The 18,540-nt window shown below is 44.4% G+C and overlaps 1 protein-coding gene across 1 annotated transcript in view; it reads right to left on the bottom strand.

Annotated features, from left to right (window-relative positions):
- Positions 1 to 18,217, bottom strand: part of LOC122924962 (zinc finger protein OZF-like) — a 36,242-nt gene extending 18,025 nt beyond the window's left edge. Inside the window, exons 1-2 of the mRNA XM_044276507.1 lie at positions 18,165 to 18,217; positions 9,213 to 10,645 (exon numbers count right to left, since the gene is read on the bottom strand). Coding sequence (XP_044132442.1) covers positions 9,213 to 10,574 — 1,362 coding nt within the window. The 5' untranslated portion in view covers positions 10,575 to 10,645; positions 18,165 to 18,217. The remainder of the gene's footprint in view (positions 1 to 9,212; positions 10,646 to 18,164) is intronic.
- Between the last annotated feature and the right edge of the window lie 323 nt (positions 18,218 to 18,540).

The following is an 18,540-nucleotide window of genomic DNA, read 5'->3' as shown; positions in this document are numbered from 1 at the left end:
CAGCTAATAGAATTGAACTATGGGTGCTGCCCGGCAGAAAATCCTTTAACCAGCAAAGTGTCTGGGTCTTTAATTCTTAGGTCAACAGCATCCCATGGCACATGGGGAGATCTTATTAACCAATTTGAATCCCATGGACAAGCAAAGTGTAGTCCCCTAGTTCGGGACTTGTCCTAAATTGCTGCGACATCGTGCTTCTGATCCTGGCTTGTCTTCTGACTACTCTCTGTCTCTCATTTGGTATTGCGTAGTCCATCTGGTTCTGATCTTGGCTTGTCTTCAAACCATTCTTTGTCTCTCATTTGGTACTGCGTAGCCCAACTGGTTAGGACATTTACATACTACTCTGTATTGTGTAGGACATCTTTTTTGCAGGACTGCAGAATGGGCACAAGGATGTTGTTTTCAATGCAGACATACATATTTCAATAGAGCCACATTTTTTACGCCAACATTGAAATGAATGGGTCAGCATCTGTAACATGCTGCCCCCAGGGCCGACCATGTCCCAGCTTTTTTAGGAATGCCGAGTGGTGTGGAGCAGCCTTAATGATTTCTGTGTGTGTCACGGTGCTCCTACCTGGATACCATCGATCCCCAGGCTTACACTTTGGAGCAATAAAGAAGAGAGTTGTAGGAGGTGTTTGGAGACTGTTGACCTTTCAGATTTACTTGAATACCATACTTGAAAACTATATTACACTGGCGCTTTTATCCTCTGTGAATTTATAGCTGATGCTGCGGTACCACAGTAGTACCACCCCTACTGCAAAAAACAGGAAAACGAATATCAATAGAATGGTTTCACGCGACAATTCCCTACACTTCCTACAATACTGTAAGCAAAGGTAAACGTGCCTTCACAGCATCAATCCAAATATGTATATATGTACCTGATTGAACCTTGCTGCACGTGCCAATCCTCCTTTGTATGCTGCTACTTGTATTCAGGGTGGGTTAGGGAGCCCTATATAATCTTATGAAGATGAGCTTGGCCCGGCCGGTGGCACCACTCAGTATTAAACTCGCTAACTCGTGCTCAAATCAGAGTGCTTTGTGACGTCACTGAACTGAGATACGGGTATCTAGGAGTGTCAAAAAAGCTCCAACGAGTTTCGAATAATCGTTATCCTTCGTCAGGGATATCGACTGGCCTTCCTAGTGTTCCTTATATAGGATTCTCCTCCCCTCCAATTTTTAACCCTTAGTTCTCTCTCATCATACTCTGATGTTTCAGCCTGCTTTTTTCCTTTATTCGTATGCAAATAGTTCAATCTCTGAATTTAACCCTATTGGTGCTAATGTGTTTATATTAAAAATCCAATGTGTCTCCACTTTAGACTTTTTTAAATAATATCTCCTCCTCTTTTGTCTCCCTTAACTATTTCTATTCCACTGTAGAGGGAAGGAGTATTATGATAATATATGCATATGTGCATTTTAATATATACATATATATTGGCTCTGTATGGGCCCAAGTATGTGTATGCATAGAGATGTATGCATGCCCCCTTGTCAGCATAGATCTCTATGTATATAATAGGTGGGCTTATTGCTGCCCATTCAGACCCCCAGTTTTCTATATATGTGTATATACAGTTGCAAGAAAAAGAATGTGAACCCTTTGGAATGATATGGATTTCTGCACAAATTGGCCATAAAATGTGATCTGATCTTCATCTAAGTCACAACAATAGACAATCACAGTCTGCTTAAACTAATAACACACAAAGAGTTAAATGTTACCATGTTTTTATTGAACACACCATGTAAACATTCACAGTGCAGGTGGAAAAAGTATGTGAACCCTTGGATTTAATAACTGGTTGAACCTCCTTTGGCAGCAATAACTTCAACCAAACATTTCCTGTAGTTGCAGATCAGACGTGCACAACGGTCAGGAGTAATTCTTGACCATTCCTCTTTACAGAACTGTTTCAGTTCAGCAATATTCTTGGGATGTCTGGTGTGAATCGCTTTCTTGAGGTCATGCCACAGCATCTCAATTGGGTTGAGGTCAGGACTCTGACTGGGCCACTCCAGAAGGCGTATTTTCTTCTTTTTAAGCTATTCTGTTGTCGATTTACTTCTATGCTTTGGGTCGTTGTCCTGTTTCAACACCCATCTTCTGTTGAGCTTCAGCTGGTGAACAGATGGCCTTAAGTTCTCCTGCAAAATGTCTTGATAAACTTGGGAATTAATTTTTCCTTTGATGATAGCAATCCGTCCAGGCCCTGACGCAGCAAAGCAGCCCCAAACCATGATGCCCCCACCACCATACTTTACAGTTGGGATGAGGTTTTGATGTTGGTGTGCTGTGCCTCTTTTTCTCCACACATAGTGTTGTGTGTTTCTTCCAAACTCCACTTTGGTTTCATCTGTCCACAGAATATTTTGCCAGTACTGCTGTGGAACATCCAGGTGCTCTTGAGCAAACTGTAAACGTGCAGCAATGTTTTTTTGGACAGCAGTGGCTTCCTCTGTGGTATCCTCCCATGAAATCCATTCTTGTTTTAGTTTTTTACGTATCATAGATTCGCTAACAGGGATGTTAGCATATGCCAGAGACTTTTGTAAGTCTTTAGCTGACACTCTAGGATTCTTCTTCACCCCATTGAGCAGTCTGCGCTGTGCTCTTGCAGTCATCTTTACAGGACGGCCACTCCTAGGGAGAGTAGCAGCAGTGCTGAACTTTCTCCATTTATAGACAATTTGTCTTACCATGGACTGATGAACAGCAAGGCTTTTGGAAATACTTTTATAACCCTTTTATGCAAGTCAACAATTCTTAATCATAGGTCTTCTGAGAGCTCTTTTGTGCGATGCATCATTCACATCCGGCAATGCTTCTTGTGAAAAGCAAACCCAGAACTGGTGTGTGTTTTTTATAGGGCACGGCACCGACAATCTAATCTCATTGATTGGACTCCAGGTGGCCGACACCTCACTCCAATTAGCTCTTGGAGATGTCATTAGTCTAGGGGTTCACATACTTTTCCACCTGCACTGTGAATGTTTACATGGTGTGTTCAATAAAAACATGGTAACATTTAATTCTTTGTGTGTTATTAGTTTAAGAAGACTGTGATTGTCTATTGTTGTGACTTAGATGAAGATCAGATCACATTTTATGACCAATTTGTGCAGAAATCCATATCATTCCAAAGGGTTCACATACTTTTTCTTGCAACTTGTATATATATATATATATATTTATGGATGTGCCCCAAGCATTTATAAGTATATATATATATATATATATATATATATATATATATATATAGATAGTTAAAATATGGCCAGAATATCCCCCCTGGATGCCCCCCCTCTGGAATGTGCCTGCAGGAGGGAAAGACCGACAACTGGACAATCATGTCCAGTTTTGGCCCCTTTAAAGGACAGAGAGTCAATAAAGATCCTCTGCCCTTTGTTAACATCTCCAGCAGCGCCGGAGATGTTATGCATAACAGTGACAGGAACAAAGAGTTCCCATGCCCCTGTGTGCCGCTTACCTTCGGCGCTGTAATTACAGCACCAGAGGTATGCATTATCTTCACAGGCGGGAGGATCAAAGGATCCCCCTGCCTGGAAGCGCGCTCCAGGATGCGCAGACTGGCGCAATGACGTCATATCACAGTGCCAGCCCACGTGGACTGGGCTGGGCGCGGGAATGCAGGAGCGAGCACGGCCGGGTTTAAATACCCCGGCCGTGCGGCGCTGAAGAGAGAACCCCTACCGCCCCCACAGAAGAGAACGCAGGCAGCGAGAGGAGAAGACCGGCCCCATCCCCGCCCCCAGTAAATCCGACGCTGAGCAGAGAAGATTCCCCCCTTTGAAAGCGCAGGCAGCGCTGCGCTGGGGGGAAGGAAGAGTCTACCCCCGCAAACTCCGACCAGAGGAAGATCGCAGACAGCACTGCCAGGCTGCACTGCATTAGAAGCAGGATCTCCACCAGCCCAAAGGAGAGCAGGAGGGGAAGACCGAGCTGCTCCAGTGAAGAGCGCAGGAAGAAGGGAGGAGGAGGGAGGCAGAGATTGAGCAGCGTGCTGGGTCCTGAACCCTGGATGGCTAAGTAGCACTTCCCCTTTAACCCCTTCTGCCCATATCCTTAACCCCTGCATTACCTGCCCTGCAGAGCATTCCCTGCCTTGCAGAGCATTAACCCCTGCAATTCCCTGCACCCCAGTTCCCTGTGTGCAGCCCCAGCATTAACCCCTGCTGCCTTGTAGCCCAGCATTAACCCCTGAACCCTTGCTGGGCTGATCACCTCCCTTGCTGGGCTGTATTCAGCAGTAACCCCTTCACTGCTGCTGCCTTGTATAACCCTTGCTTACCAGCTACATTCCTATCTATATCCCTGGCCTGCAAGTATTAACCCTTGCAGTGCCACCATTTGTGTTTTACTCCTTGTTCCCCGTGGGGACAGTGAGTAGCCAGGCGGGTGGGTTGCTGGTATTTATGTGTATGTTAGTGTAATGTATAGTTAGTGTGTGGGGTGAAATGGAAATTGTGTATTGTGTAGTGTAGTTAGGATTGTATTGCGTTTATTGTAGTACTGTTACTTTACTGCGGTGTGTACGTCTATATATTTATATCCATTGATCTATAAATATATATAGATATAGCGTATTATTAGACTTGTATAATTGTATTGTGTAATAAATATTCTTTATTGTTCATAATACAGCGTATAGTGTTTTTTAGTAGTCGCCGCTGTAGTATAGCGTAGTAGTTGTAATAAGTCGTAGTTTAGTGGAATGTATAGGCAACAGAGTTAGTTAGATAGCTAATCAATTAGCTATTTAACATAGTTAGCTTTTAATTATAGGTATAAATAGGTGGAGTCATCACTAGACAACTGACGCCTATTTATGAATATTAATTATTGGTATTATCCAATATATCAATAATTAATATTTCCCTTAACATCCACTAAATTGAGTTAACCCCATTTACACCCCCTTGTTTCTCCTTATAGTGTCGGGATAATGGATGGCTATCATATTTTCTATGGATATTATAAATATGTCCCCCCATTCTTTTATTTAATGACCTTTTTGTATGTCCTATGTATATCTTCTTACATGGACAGGTTAATGAGTAAATGACACCTCGACTATTACATGTGATATAATAGTCTTCACAATCCCTCCTGTAGTGCCCACAGTCCTTAAAGTGCCCCCTGTAGTGCCCACAGTCCTTATAATGTCCTCTTGTAGTGCAACAGTCCTTATAGTGCCTCCTGTAGTGCTAACAGTTCTTATAGTGCCTCCTGTAGTGCCAACGGTTCTTATAGTGACTCCTGTAGTGCCAACAGTTCTTATAGTGCCCCCTTGTAGTGCCAACAGCCCTTATAGCACCCACAGTCCTAAAAGTGCCTCTTTATAGTGCCCCCCTGTAGTGCCCCAGTCCTTATAGTATCCCCCCTGTAGTGCAGCTCCTTATATATGCTTTAGTTCCAACAGTCTTTATAGTCCCCCCCTGTACTGCCCCCAGTCTTTATAGAGCCACGCTGTAGTGCCCCCAGACCTTGAAGGGGCTCCCAGTCCTTAATCTGGCCCCCTGTAGTGCACCCAGACCTTATAATGTCCCCATGCTGCCCATAAAAAAATACCATCAGCAAGGATTCCCAGCTTCTCAAGCGCTCGCACACCGCCTAAGGGTACTTTTACACCTGCGGCACAGAGATCCGGCAGAGAATCCCAGGAATTGTCCAGACACAAACCACAGCATGTAGCCTAAGAAAGTAGCCTAAAATCCATCTGCCATCCTATTCATAGGCCCCAGGCCTAGTTGCCTGCAGCCTAACAGAGAGAACGGCAGGGCAGAAAGCAATTGGCTCCCATGTTCATCTGCAGTGATTCAATTGTATTGCTGTCCCAAGGACGTTCATACAGTTGTATATGTCCGTCAGGCAGTACATTTGAGATCTGGGACAAAGCATTCGGGGCCCATGTTCTGAATACTTTGACTTAGTGATGCCCCTGCCTGACATCACCATCAACTGCAGCCAGAAAGAACTGGGTAGGGCTGGCCTTTCTTCTCAATACTTGGGCAGTAGGATAAATTCACTGCACATGTACCGAGATTACTTAAGTGAATGTCGTTCCTGATATCACTGTTCACTTTAAAAGGTTATTCCCATCTGAGACAATGGGGCATATCGCTAGGATATGCCCACATTGTCTGATAGGTGCGGGTCCCCAAGAACGGAGTGGGGAAGGTGGTGGCCAGAGGACCCCAGGTTTCCCCATACTAGTGAATGGGAGCGCACCGCACTTGTGCGGCCCCCGCTCCCATACATTTCTATGGGGCCGACCGAAATAGCCGAGCCAGCATGCACAGTGTGCCCTCCATAACGTTCAGGGGTCTGTTCTCTGTGTAGATGCAGGTCCCAGAGACAATGGGGGCATATCCTAATGATATGCCCCCATTGTCTGAGATGCGAAAACCCCTTTAAAGCCTGAGTATGAAGCGCGTATATCAGATCTCTGAACTGAATTGGCTGTCATAGCTGACAACGCCATACCCTGTTGCCCCGAAGGGAACACTGAAAAATCAGGAACTCTCCAAAATATTGAAATATATATACATATTTATCCAAAAAACGCCTCCAGTGACTCCTCTCTGATTACTCTTGACATGTGGTCTCGCAGTCATTCATACGGCTGGAGGTTTGTAGCTGCAACCATGCCGAACAGACATGTCCATTTTTGGCATGGTTGCAGCTATACAGAGCCTTTTATATGAACGGCACCGTGGCCTCCCAATGAAAAGAATAGGAGCCAGAGACCACACGGCTAGTGAAGGCTTTATTCAAATATATATATTTTTCTATTTTCGAGTACTTCAATTTATATATGCACCCTTTCACCTGCAGTAGTCACAATTTTCTAAAATTGAAAAAAAAACATGACAAGCTGTATGGTAGACTGTATCACACAGTATAGACTTAGATTCACACCTTAGCAGACAATATCATACATGACTGGCGATGTTATAGGCTCAGCAGACAGTATTGCGAATGACAATTAGATAAAGCTCAATAGACATTAATGTGGTAATGTCATCTGGCATCATGTTTATGGATCAAGTGAAGCATGGAAGACAAGTCACCCCTGCAGCCATTCGTTGGCTGCAGTGGCCATGTGACCCATGTTAAACTGGATGTTGATGCAGGGAGACCTGACACCTACGGCGCCAAAATGGAAACAATGGAGCTGGAACCTAGAGGTAGGGATCAGGTAAGTGTAATTCTCACGGTGGGCCTGGCCACGCAATGGGGTCTTCAGAAAAGGTTGACAGGGGTGAACACACCTTGAAGAAAACAGGAAGTGCTCGATACAGTATACACAGTCCTGGAAAGAAGCTCTGATGCCCAGACATGGTGAAAGAAATCATGTTACCGATATCACTGTCTCCACACAGAAGTGTTAGTTTGTAGGACCAATTAATGTCACAGAGCTAGTAGAAAGTATAATATGAGCCAAAAAGACAATGTCTGTCAAGAACAATGGTGGCTCGGTCATGGAGCAAATAGAAGTTTTTATTCTATGTATTAATACTGTGAAGCCCCTTTGTCACCCAGCTCCCAAGTGCAATCAGCTACATCATCATCGAGTACTGTATGCACGTCACTGATGTCCTCCTCAACCGTCTCTGGGTCAGGAGCCTGACCGCTCGCAACACCAGCTCCCACGCCACTCCCCTCATCACTACTTGCCCGCATAGTGGCAGGAAGGGACAGAGGCAGGTTGAGGACAGGTGAGGGCACAGGGCCATGCCAACTAAAGGTTGTGTCTGACAAACCCACTGACTCTTGGCTGGGGGTGTCTGATGTCACTTGTGACGAAGTCGAAGATCGAGTCAACCACTCAAGAACCTCTGGTCACAACACGACCACTAGCTGAGACTGGGAGCTTAGGCTCCTCGAAGTAACCCCTGCTGCCACAGACCCTTACTCTGTTGCGACCTCTGCCTAAGTTAAAAACATTTAGGCTTCTGCCACTCCCCTGTGCAGGGCCTGGCACTTCTCTGCCTGACATACTGTTAGATCAAATAAATAAAAAAGGAAAATAAAACACCCCACAAAAGCCTTTACTAGAGACAACTGCACCGCAAATATATTTTTTCTTTTTGCGCTAATACACGTTACAAAAAGATTAACAAGAAATAACTGCACTGTAGCACTGCAAATGTATTTTTTCTTTTTGCGCTAACACATCACAAAAGGCTTTACAAGAAATAACTGCACCGCAGAGCGGCAAATGTATTTTTTCTTTTTATGCTAAAACACCCCGCAAAAGCCTTTAAACAGATTATGGCACAGCAGAGCGGCAAATGTATTTCATCTTTTTACGCTAATACACGTCACAAAAGGCTTATCAAGAAATAACTGCACCGCTGAGCGGCAAATATATTTTTTCTTTTTCCGCTAAAACACCCCACAAAAGCCTTTACTACAGATAAGTGCACCGCACAAGGGCAAATAACACTTATAAATATTTCCTTGTAATAACCCCTGTTAATGCCTGTATCAAACAGCACTTGCGCCCCAATAAGAACGGTTTGCTGGAATTACAGAGCTATATAATGGCAATTTGGGTGCCCAGTCAGTGTTGCAAGGACTATGAGTAATGTTCCTATTACCCAGGCTGTCACCTTTCCTGAAAGAACCCTGTTCAACAGAAATGCTGTGGAATGATTCCTCCCTATCCTTTCCCTACACCTTGAATAATCTTTACCTGTAAATCATTTTTCTTTAGCACAATGATGTTTTTTCTATCACTGTCCCTAGCGCCTGCAGGCACGTCTCTCTCTGCACTAAGTACGCTGGTAAATGGCAGAATCTAAGATGGCTGCCGTATTTATAGGGCTGTGAAATCACAGGGCTGGCTGGCTGCTGCCACGAAGCGCAAGGAAATTCGCATTCGGTGCAAATTGATTTTTTCCTGAAATTCGCAACGAATTCCACTTCGACAGCTTCGATTCGCTCATCTCTAGTTAAAATGTTTATTTTCTTCGTGAATTCTCTCATGTGCGACAAGATGGGATTTCCGTGTAAAACATTTCCCACATTCTGAACACAAATATGGCTTCTCTCCTGAATGAGTTCTCTCATGTGCAACAAGATGTGATTTTTCTATAAAACATTTCCCACATACTGAACATGAATACTGCTTCTCTCCTCTGTGAATTCTTGCATGTGTAACAAGATATGATTTTTGTGTAAAACATTTCCCACATTCAGAACATGAATACGGCTTCTCTCCTGTGTGAATTCTCTCGTGTGTAACAAGATTTGATTTTTGGGTAAAACATTTCCCACATTCTGAACATGAATACATCTTCTCCCCTGTGTGAATTCGCTGATGTTTAACAAGATTTGATTTCTGTGTAAAACAATTCCCACATTCTGAACATGAATATGGTTTCTCTCCTGTATGACTTTTCTCATGTCTAACAAGATTTGATTTCTCAGAAAAGCCCTTCCCACATTCTGAACATGAATATGGTTTCTCTCCTGTGTGACTTCTCTCATGTGTAACAAGATCAGATTTTTGTATGAAACATATCCCACATTCTGAACATGAATATGGCTTTTCCCCTGTGTGAATTCTCTGATGTTTAACAAGATTCAGTTTGTGTGTAAAACAATTTCCACATTCTGAACATGAATACGGCTTCTCTCCTATGTGACTTATTTCATGTTTGCCAAGATCTGATTTTTGTGTAAAAAATTTCCCACATTTTGAGCATGAATACGGCTTCTCTCCTGTATGACTTTTCTTATGTTTAACAAGATGTGATTTTCGTGTAAAACATTTTTCACATTCTAAACATGAATACAGCTTCTCTCCTGTGTGAATTCTCTTGTGTATAACAAGATTTGATTTTTGGGTAAAACATTTCCCACACTCTGAACATAAATATGGTTTCTCCCCTGTGTGATGTCTCTTATGTGTAACAAGACTTGTTTTATCTGAAAAGCGCTTCCCACATTCTGAACATAAATACGGCTTTTCTCCTGTGTGAATTCTCTGATGTTTAACGAGCCCTGATTTTTGTGTACAACATTTCCCACATTCTGAACATGAATATGGCTTCTCTCCTGTGTGACGTCTCTCATGGGTAACCAGATCTGATTTTTGTGTAAAATACTTCCCACATTCTAAACATAAATATGGTTTCTCTCCAGTGTGAATTTTCTTATGTGTAAAAAGATGTGATTTCCGTGTAAAACATTTCCCACATTCTGAACATGAATTTGGCTTCTGTCCTATGTGACTTTTCACATGTGCAACAAGATTTGATTTATCTGTAAAGCACTTCCCACATTCTGAACAGGAATATGGCTTCTCACCAGTGTGAATTCTTCTGTTTGAAGAAAGACCTGAACTTTTTGGGAACTCTTCACCGCATTGAAATCTTTCAACCCCTTTCTGACCTGTACTTGTGATAACAATCTGTGATTGGTTAGGAGAGGGTTCCTCATAATTAGGGGGATTATATGATAGATCTGTACTGTGAAGTCCTGAATGTACATTAAGGTTTTCTACTGGAGAGCACTGCATGATGTCTTCATCTTCTGATTTATAATTCAGTGATAATATGAAGTTTCCATCCGAATTCAAACTGGGATTTTCTGTTAAGATAAAAATTTAAATTTGAGTTTCTTCTAAATTACATAATAGACAAATGTATAACATTTCTATCAGGCTGGAAGTTGATCCAGCATTAAGAAGAGATAAAAGCCATTCATTTAAAAAACAATCTTGGCTTTGGCTTAAAAAAAATAAAAAACCTACACCAAAAACTGTGCATGTGATTTCCGGCTTATTAAGCTTTTGATAACTTTCTGAAAGTTAAAGATTTTTTACTTTTATTACTTTCTGAAAGTTAAAGATTTTTTACTTTTATTACATATCATGATTGGATAAAACTCCAAACTTTGAAATCTTGGAATCAAGCCTGTCTTCTGCCAACACATTTTGCATTTAAACACCAATTAGGCATCAATTCAATACTTTGCCTGGCAAGGACATATGGCATACATCCTTGCAGGGTGGCAATTCAGTAGCCAATGACATACCTCCTACATCTTTGGTACTGATGGCTAGATCTTAGGCTGGGTAACAGCTGACAATCTCAGATTTAAAACAAGACCATAGTCAAGGCTCTAGCCCCAATATATCACGTGTTAGAGCCCCTAGAAACAGGTCTCAGTGAAATCTGCATTTGTCTGAAGCTTTAATCCCTGACCTGATTCCCTGTGACTATTAACTATCCTAAGAATAGGTCATCAATAGTAAAAAGCGTACAACCCCTTTAAGGCTATATTACACTCCCCGATGGATGAGAACTCATTAATTGCTGCTCATTTGCACTGACTTGATTACACAGGCCGATGCAAACTGAATGTGGGAGGAACGATGTGGAATAAAGGTTCACTTACGTCCTACCAGCAGCACAGATGGGGTTAACTACCCCCCGTGGACTGGTAGGACCGGCGGAAGTTTAATGAGCCCAAGTACCAATAATAAACTTTACTCCCCTACAAAAGGAGGGAACCGCCCCCCAGCCCACTGTGTTTTTTGCTGTCCTCCGGACAGGTGGACTGGCGGTTCCCCCCTTTTCTCTGTTGTTTTTTGGGGGAAGCATGTATTCTTTTATACTGCTGGCTTCGGTAGTATTTCTCTTATATTTGCTCAAGCCCGGCTATCTTTTTGCAGGGGCTGTTTTTTTCCTTTACCTCCCTCCTCTGTCTGTGCGGCGCTCCACCTTATCTCCGTGGGTGCCGCCATCTTCCGGAAGTGACGTCGACCTCTCTGGCGTCACTTCCGGTCCTCAGCCAGCGGCATTTCTCCGCTCTGGGAAGCTTTTGCTTTCACTGCGCCCGCATACTTGGCCCCCTGACTCCGGGGGATTACTGTATTAAGTAGTTAAAATATTAATTTTATAAGGATCAGGGTAGATCCTTCCAGGGGCGGGATCTCTGACCAAGGGGGCGGATCCTCGCCTATTTAATGAGCCTCTGTTCTCATGCTCATCCTCTGGCAGCACACGCTTCTCTCCAAGCTAACTCCCAGAGCCTATCTAGTACATTGTACTCAGATTCCATTGCTACTAGCGGTTGCTTTCTGGCATTTCCCTCGGTGGGCCTCTGCTTATGTTTTTTTCTGGTATTCTTTTACTGGCAGAATTTACTAATTCTTAATTCTTTACAGTTATGGCTTCACCTAGAGACCCGGATTCCCGGAAATCGGTTTCGAAGAGGAAACATCTGGCCTGTTTCGACTGCATCGCTCTCCTGGACGAGAATTGTCCCTATTCCAGATGCGAAGGTTGTCGTAGGCCCCAACCATATACTGAATCCACCATGCAAGAGATGTATGCGTGCGTTAAAGTATACATGGATGAATCCATTAAGGGCGTCGTAAACCTATTGGACGAAAGGCTTCATGCGCCCACCCAGGCACCTATGGTTACCTCCGTGCCCGTCGAAAGACCCGCAGCCATTTCATTGGTCTCTTCCTCTTCGGACGAAGAGGAGTTAACCTCGTGTTTTTTCCCCCCAGAAAAAACACAGACGTTGTTAAAGTCCATCAGATCGGGGGACCATGATGTTGACGCTGGGGAGTCCTCCAATCCCGCCGGTCAGGCACAGCGTGTCTTTAAGGCGGATGAGACCCTTCTTTCCTTCATGCGGATGAAATGGAAAAGGCCTGAGAAGGGTCCGGTCTTGACCAAAAATTTCAAGACCATGTTTCCAATGGCAAAATCCTTGATGGAATCGTGGGGTTCCGTTCCCAAGGTGGACATGGCTATTGCCAAATTGTCCAGGCGCACTCTGGTGCCAGCAGACAATGGGTCTAGTCTGCAAGACCCCATTGATAGGAGGGCAGAGTGCACTTTAAGAAGAAGCTATTCTGCAGCTGCAGCTTCCGCATCTACCGCTATTGCGGCCAGTGAGGTTTCTTCCTTTCTCCGGGCCCGCCTAAACCAGATCCAGACGGATGTCGATCAGAGACTCTCGCATGATGACATCTTGGCTGCTTTCAAGACTGCTAATCTAGCGATGGATTTTCTGTGCGACACCGCACAATTACAATTAAAATTGGCGGCCAAATCCATGGCCCTGGTGTCAGCAGCCCGCAGGCCATTATGGCTCAAACCATGGGTAGCTGACAATGCTTCCAAATTTTACCTGTGCGGTCTCCCCTTTAAGCCGGACCGCTTGTTCGGCTCAGAATTAGATAAAATCATGGAGGGCCTCTCCAATAAGGACAAAAGTCTCCCCCAGCAGCCCTTTCGGGGGCGGGGCAGGCAAGACCGTGGCGGTATGTCTGGCCAACATGCAAGATCGCGTAGAGACTGGGGGGCGCAGCGAAGAAATTCAAAGCGCCCTAGCAGAGGAGCCAAGGAGGCAAAGCCCTCCTGACTATTAGCCTCACCGAGGCTCTTGGTTAACCCCCGCTACTCCTGTCATCCTTCCAGAAGTATTTCAGATCCCTTTCCCCCTTGTACCGGTCAGGGTGCGCCTGGCCCACTTCAATAAAAAATAAATTTGGGCCCAGGATGTTTTGGACCCTTGGGTCCTAAAGGTCATATCCGAGGGCTAACTAATTAGTCTCAAATCTCCTCCCCCAGACAGATTCATCACCAACCAGCACTTACAACCTGCCAAGCAGGCAATTCTGGAGTCCTACATTCAGGACTACATTCTCAAGGGCACACTGGAAGAGGTTCCGGCTGGAGAACGGGGCTTAGGGATTTCTTCTCAGGTTTTTCTAGCCCCCCAAAAAATCTGGAGATCTCCAGATGATTATCGATTTGAGATTTTTCAAGCAATATATAAAGAAGGCAAAGTTTTGTATGGAAACTATCAGGTCAGTGGTTTACGTTCTCAATCCTGGAGACGTGATGGCAACTTTGGATCTCAAGGATGCGTATCTTCACATCCTGATCCATCCTGCTTTCAGGAAGTATCTCAGGATCGCGGTCCAGGTTTTAAGGGGCCGCAGGCACCTCCAGTTCGTCGCCTTGCCCTTCGGGATCTCTTCTGCTCCTCTCACCTTCACCAAGGTAGTGGTGAAGGTAGTGGTTTCGGTGACAGCAGCTTTGAGACTTCAGGGACTGACCATAATTCCTTATCTGGACAATTGGCTCCTAAAGGCCTCTTCGGTTCCAGTCCTTTCCCACCATCTTCATATTGCCATCTCCTTTCTGGTCCGCCTAGGATGGATCATCAACTGGCAGAAGTCCCAAGTAGGCTGGAGCGCACACCTAAACAATTCCCCAGTCCAGGGGACTTGGTCTCCTCAGGAGCAGCTACTCTCTTCCAATCTCTGTGAGATTTGAGCCATCCGGCTAGCCCTCCTTCACTTCGCCCCCCGAATCTGGGGCAGGGCAGTGAAAGTACAGTCAGACAATATGACTGCGGTTCTGTCCATCAACAAGCAGGGTGGCACAAGATCTCTACCCCTCCTTTTGGAGATCGGGATGATTCGGTGGGCAGAGTCGAACCTTTCCCACCTGTCTGCCATCCACATTCGAGGTTCCCCCAATATGATCACAGATCGCCTGAGTCTACCAACGATGGAGTGGTCCTTGCATCCGGAGATGTTCAGGCAGATAGTCCTCAAGTGGGGTTTGCCAGAGGTAGATCTTATGGCAACGAGGTTCAACGCCAAGGTGGAGAGGTTCTGCTTCCTCTACATGGAGGACAACCCCTGGCGATAGATGCTCTGTCAATACCATGGAGGTTCAGGCTGGCTTACATCTTCCCTCCGTTTTCCATGATATCGAGGGTATTAATTAAAATCCGTCAGGATTAGGCCTCGGTGATAGCCATCATACCGTTTTGGCCCAAGAGATCCTGGTTTACTCAACTCATTCAGATGTGTCGAGGGCATTATTGGAGGCTGCCCCCTCAGCAGATCCTGGTGTCGTGGGACACTGATGTCTGCTCAGATCTGCACAGATTCAACCTGACAGCCTGGAGGTTGATCAGTCCCTTCCCAGAATAGAAGGGCTCTCAGAGTCGGTCCGGAGAACATTGTCACATTCAAAAACAGACTCTACCAATAAAGCCTACTGCAGAATCATGAGGATCTTCTCGTCTTGGTGTGCCTCTAAACAGGTGGCGTTTGCAGATCCGCCCCTCTCTGCAATATCTCAATTCCTGCAGGACAGCCTCGGACGGTCTCGGAGCTTCAAGCTTTCTCGGCCCACGAACCCTATACCATTTTTCTACAAGACCGGGTTCTCCTAAGATTTCTTCCATACTTCAGGCCCAAGGTTCCATCATTTCAAAACCTCAACCAAGTTATTTAATTGCCAGTTTTGTATTCTCTTTCTACCTCCTCCAGAGATCCAGTCAAACATCCGTTGGATATCTCGAGATGCCGCCAGATCTATGTGGATAGATCTAGGGAGTTCAGGATAGATGAGAACCTCTTTATCCTATTTGCCGGTAACTCTAAACGCCGTAAGGCGTCCAAGACTTCTTTGTTTCCCAGGCATTGGATCCTCCAGAGTTTGTGAAGGCCCATTCCACTAGGGCCATCTCTACTTCTTTTGCTGAAAGAAGTCTCCTTCCTCTGGATGTAATCTGTAAATCTGCCTCCTGGAGCTCTGAACATACCTTCATCTCCCACTACAGACTGGACGCCAAGGTAGCTGAGTTTTTGGCCTTTGGGCAGACTATTCTTAGTTCTGCCAGGCATGAGTGCCCTCCCTAGAAGTTCTTCTTGCTATCTCCCCATCTGTGCTGCTGGTAGGACGTAAGAGAATCGTTAATTTCTAACGATAATTTGTTTTCCCTTAGTCCTAATAGCAGCACACAAATATCCCACCCTAGTAAAGTTATTCTTGCTATAAGCACAGTGGGCTGGGGGGCGGTTCCCTCCTTTTGTAGGGGAGTAAAGTTTATTATTGGTACTTGGGCTCATTAAACTTCGGCCGGTCCTATTAATCCACGGGGGGTAGTTAACCCCATCTGTGCGGCTATTAGGACTAAGGGAAAACAAATTATCGTTAGAAATTAACGCTTTTCGGCACCTTGTTGGGTCCATTATACTAAAAATTCTGGATGTTCTAAGGGAAACGAGGGTCCTATCAAGAATTATGAAGGTGGAGCTAATGGGTGGAGCTAATGAAGTGTCCTGTGAGTGCAGGTAATCCTCACTGAGACATCTGTGTGTGTACAATAATTACATCTGGCATGATTTTAAAGAAATTGCATTTTTATTTTGTGGAAAGGATTTTTTATGAAATCTTTGAAACACAAAAATATTTTTCTTTGCCCTCCTAGAGAACTTAAAGCTGCAATTCTTTGATTGCTTGTATAGTGCTTTCCAATTCATACTTAGAGGTTGTAGTCGCTACACATGACAACTCTCCTGCCCTCATACTACTGACTGACAGTAATAGGGAGAAAGCTGTCAATCAGCGGCAGGTGGGCAGTAAGAGCCTCATCTCCGGACTCCTAGCACTCACACTGCACTGCCACAATCAGTGACTTCTCCAGAACTACTGATGATTCACACATACGTAACAGACCAGAGACATCAGCCTGTCACGGCTCAGAAAGGGGGCATAAGGGGGGAAAGGTTCCCTCCATAGACCCTTATAAGAGACCCCCAGAAGACATGTTTCCAGAGAGCTGTATAGTGGGCACTAGATTATAGACATCTGACTGCTCATATCACAGCCAAAGGTTGTTCTGTAAGAATATCCTGAAGACAACATGTCCCCCTGCGACTAGTGGAAAGAGTTCTCAGGAGACCTTATGTGTTGTCAGATAGCTCCTCAGTCCTTGATCCCAAGCCTCATATATGAAATATAGAAGATGAGGAGCTTTTTTCTCTGCTGGTAATATTGGGGGATTTCTTCATTAATTTATTTGATTTAACCGTTTACAAAGAAAAATACAAAAATGCCTGGATTTCTTCTGTCTGCTGACGAGCCCAAAATGATGTTTAAAGACTATGTACAGTACACCTTTCGGGAATTTTTTTTTATTATTGCATTGGACTCATTTTGATACAAAAATATTTTTTTACAATTGATCTTTATTAAAAATGTTGAGTCCCTTTCTCTGTACAGACTTGAGATTCTCTAGTAGCAGGGTCTGTATTTCTGCTATTCCCCGTCAGGCAGCTCAGCTGACGGCTATTTTTCTCAGACATTGTAAACACTATTATAGCTCCGCTCTTATATTACTGATAAGAATGTGGCTTACCCAAGTGTTTTGCGCTATTAGGAATTTAGAGATAAGGGTTATTAGATAACTAACACAAACTAAAAGTACAACTCACACAGCTACAAGTTAACGCTTTCTGACAGAACGGCTGAATATATTTAATAAAGACCAAATTAAAAAAGCCCAAAATGGGTAATTTGCAATTATGAAAAATTGTCCCCGAAGACATGCATAACTTTTAATAGGGTCGTTTCACTAAAGCAAACAGCATTTAACCTGTAGAGGAAGTTAATAAAAGCCACTTACTAATGTATTGTGATTTTCCATAGGGCTTACTTTGCTGGCTGGATTCATTTTTCTATCACATTATACACTTCTGGTTTTCATGGTTACGACCACCCTACAATCCATCAGTAGTGGAAAAAGCTCCAGTCTATGTGCACTCCCACAGTCCCGGGCAGCGCATTTTCCTATAGTGTGCAAGCATGACCACCACTGATGGATTGCAGGGTGGTCATAACCATGGAAACAAGCAGTGTATAATGTGATAGAAAAATGAATCAAGACAGCAAAGGAGGCAATATGGATAACAATATATTAGTAAGTGGCTTGTATTAACTTTCTCTACATGATAAATGCCACTTACTGAAGTGGGACAACCCCTATAACTCTCTCCTGCACTATGAGGTACATTCATTCATCATGATAGCACAAAATATGTGCCCTCATAATCCCCAGTGGTTGTGTGGATGTGACTGACCGTCATGTCCTGCAGGAACAGCCGGGATTAGAGAAGAATCTGATCAGAGATCACCGTCAGCTGGATAAGGGGAACACTCCATGATGTGATGGGGACATCTCCAATCAGAGAGCAGCAGCCGGTGATCAGATTCTCCTCCTGCCCTGAAGGCACCAAGGACAGAATCTGAAGTCACTTTCTCCATTCATGATTCCATACCTGTGGTGACATCTCCTGGAATGTCCTCCTCCACCTCACTCTTACACGGGGGATCGCCCATCATCCGCTCTTCTTCATCCTCCACTTTAATATCAGTCAGATCTTCCCCCTGATTTGTCATCTGTAACAATTCAGGACAATACAGCAGACAGGTGGGAAATCTAACAGATCCACAGAAGAGACCCCCACAATCTATGACCCCTCTATGACTGCAGGACCCCCCTATATAGATGTGTATAGGGCTCAGCTCCATCTACCTGAGGGTTCTCTGGGACCTTCTCCTCTGGACAGTCCTGGGAATACAGAGGACGGGGACATCTCTCTGGTGGATTTCTCCTCCTGGATCCATCTGTGGAGAGACAAGCACACAGTGACT

The sequence above is a fragment of the Bufo gargarizans genome, chromosome 1 (genome assembly GCF_014858855.1).
Source record: "Bufo gargarizans isolate SCDJY-AF-19 chromosome 1, ASM1485885v1, whole genome shotgun sequence".
Taxonomy (NCBI): Eukaryota; Metazoa; Chordata; class Amphibia; order Anura; family Bufonidae; genus Bufo; species Bufo gargarizans.
Note: the sequence above shows the minus strand (reverse complement) of the source record. Positions and strands in the feature narration are given on the sequence as shown.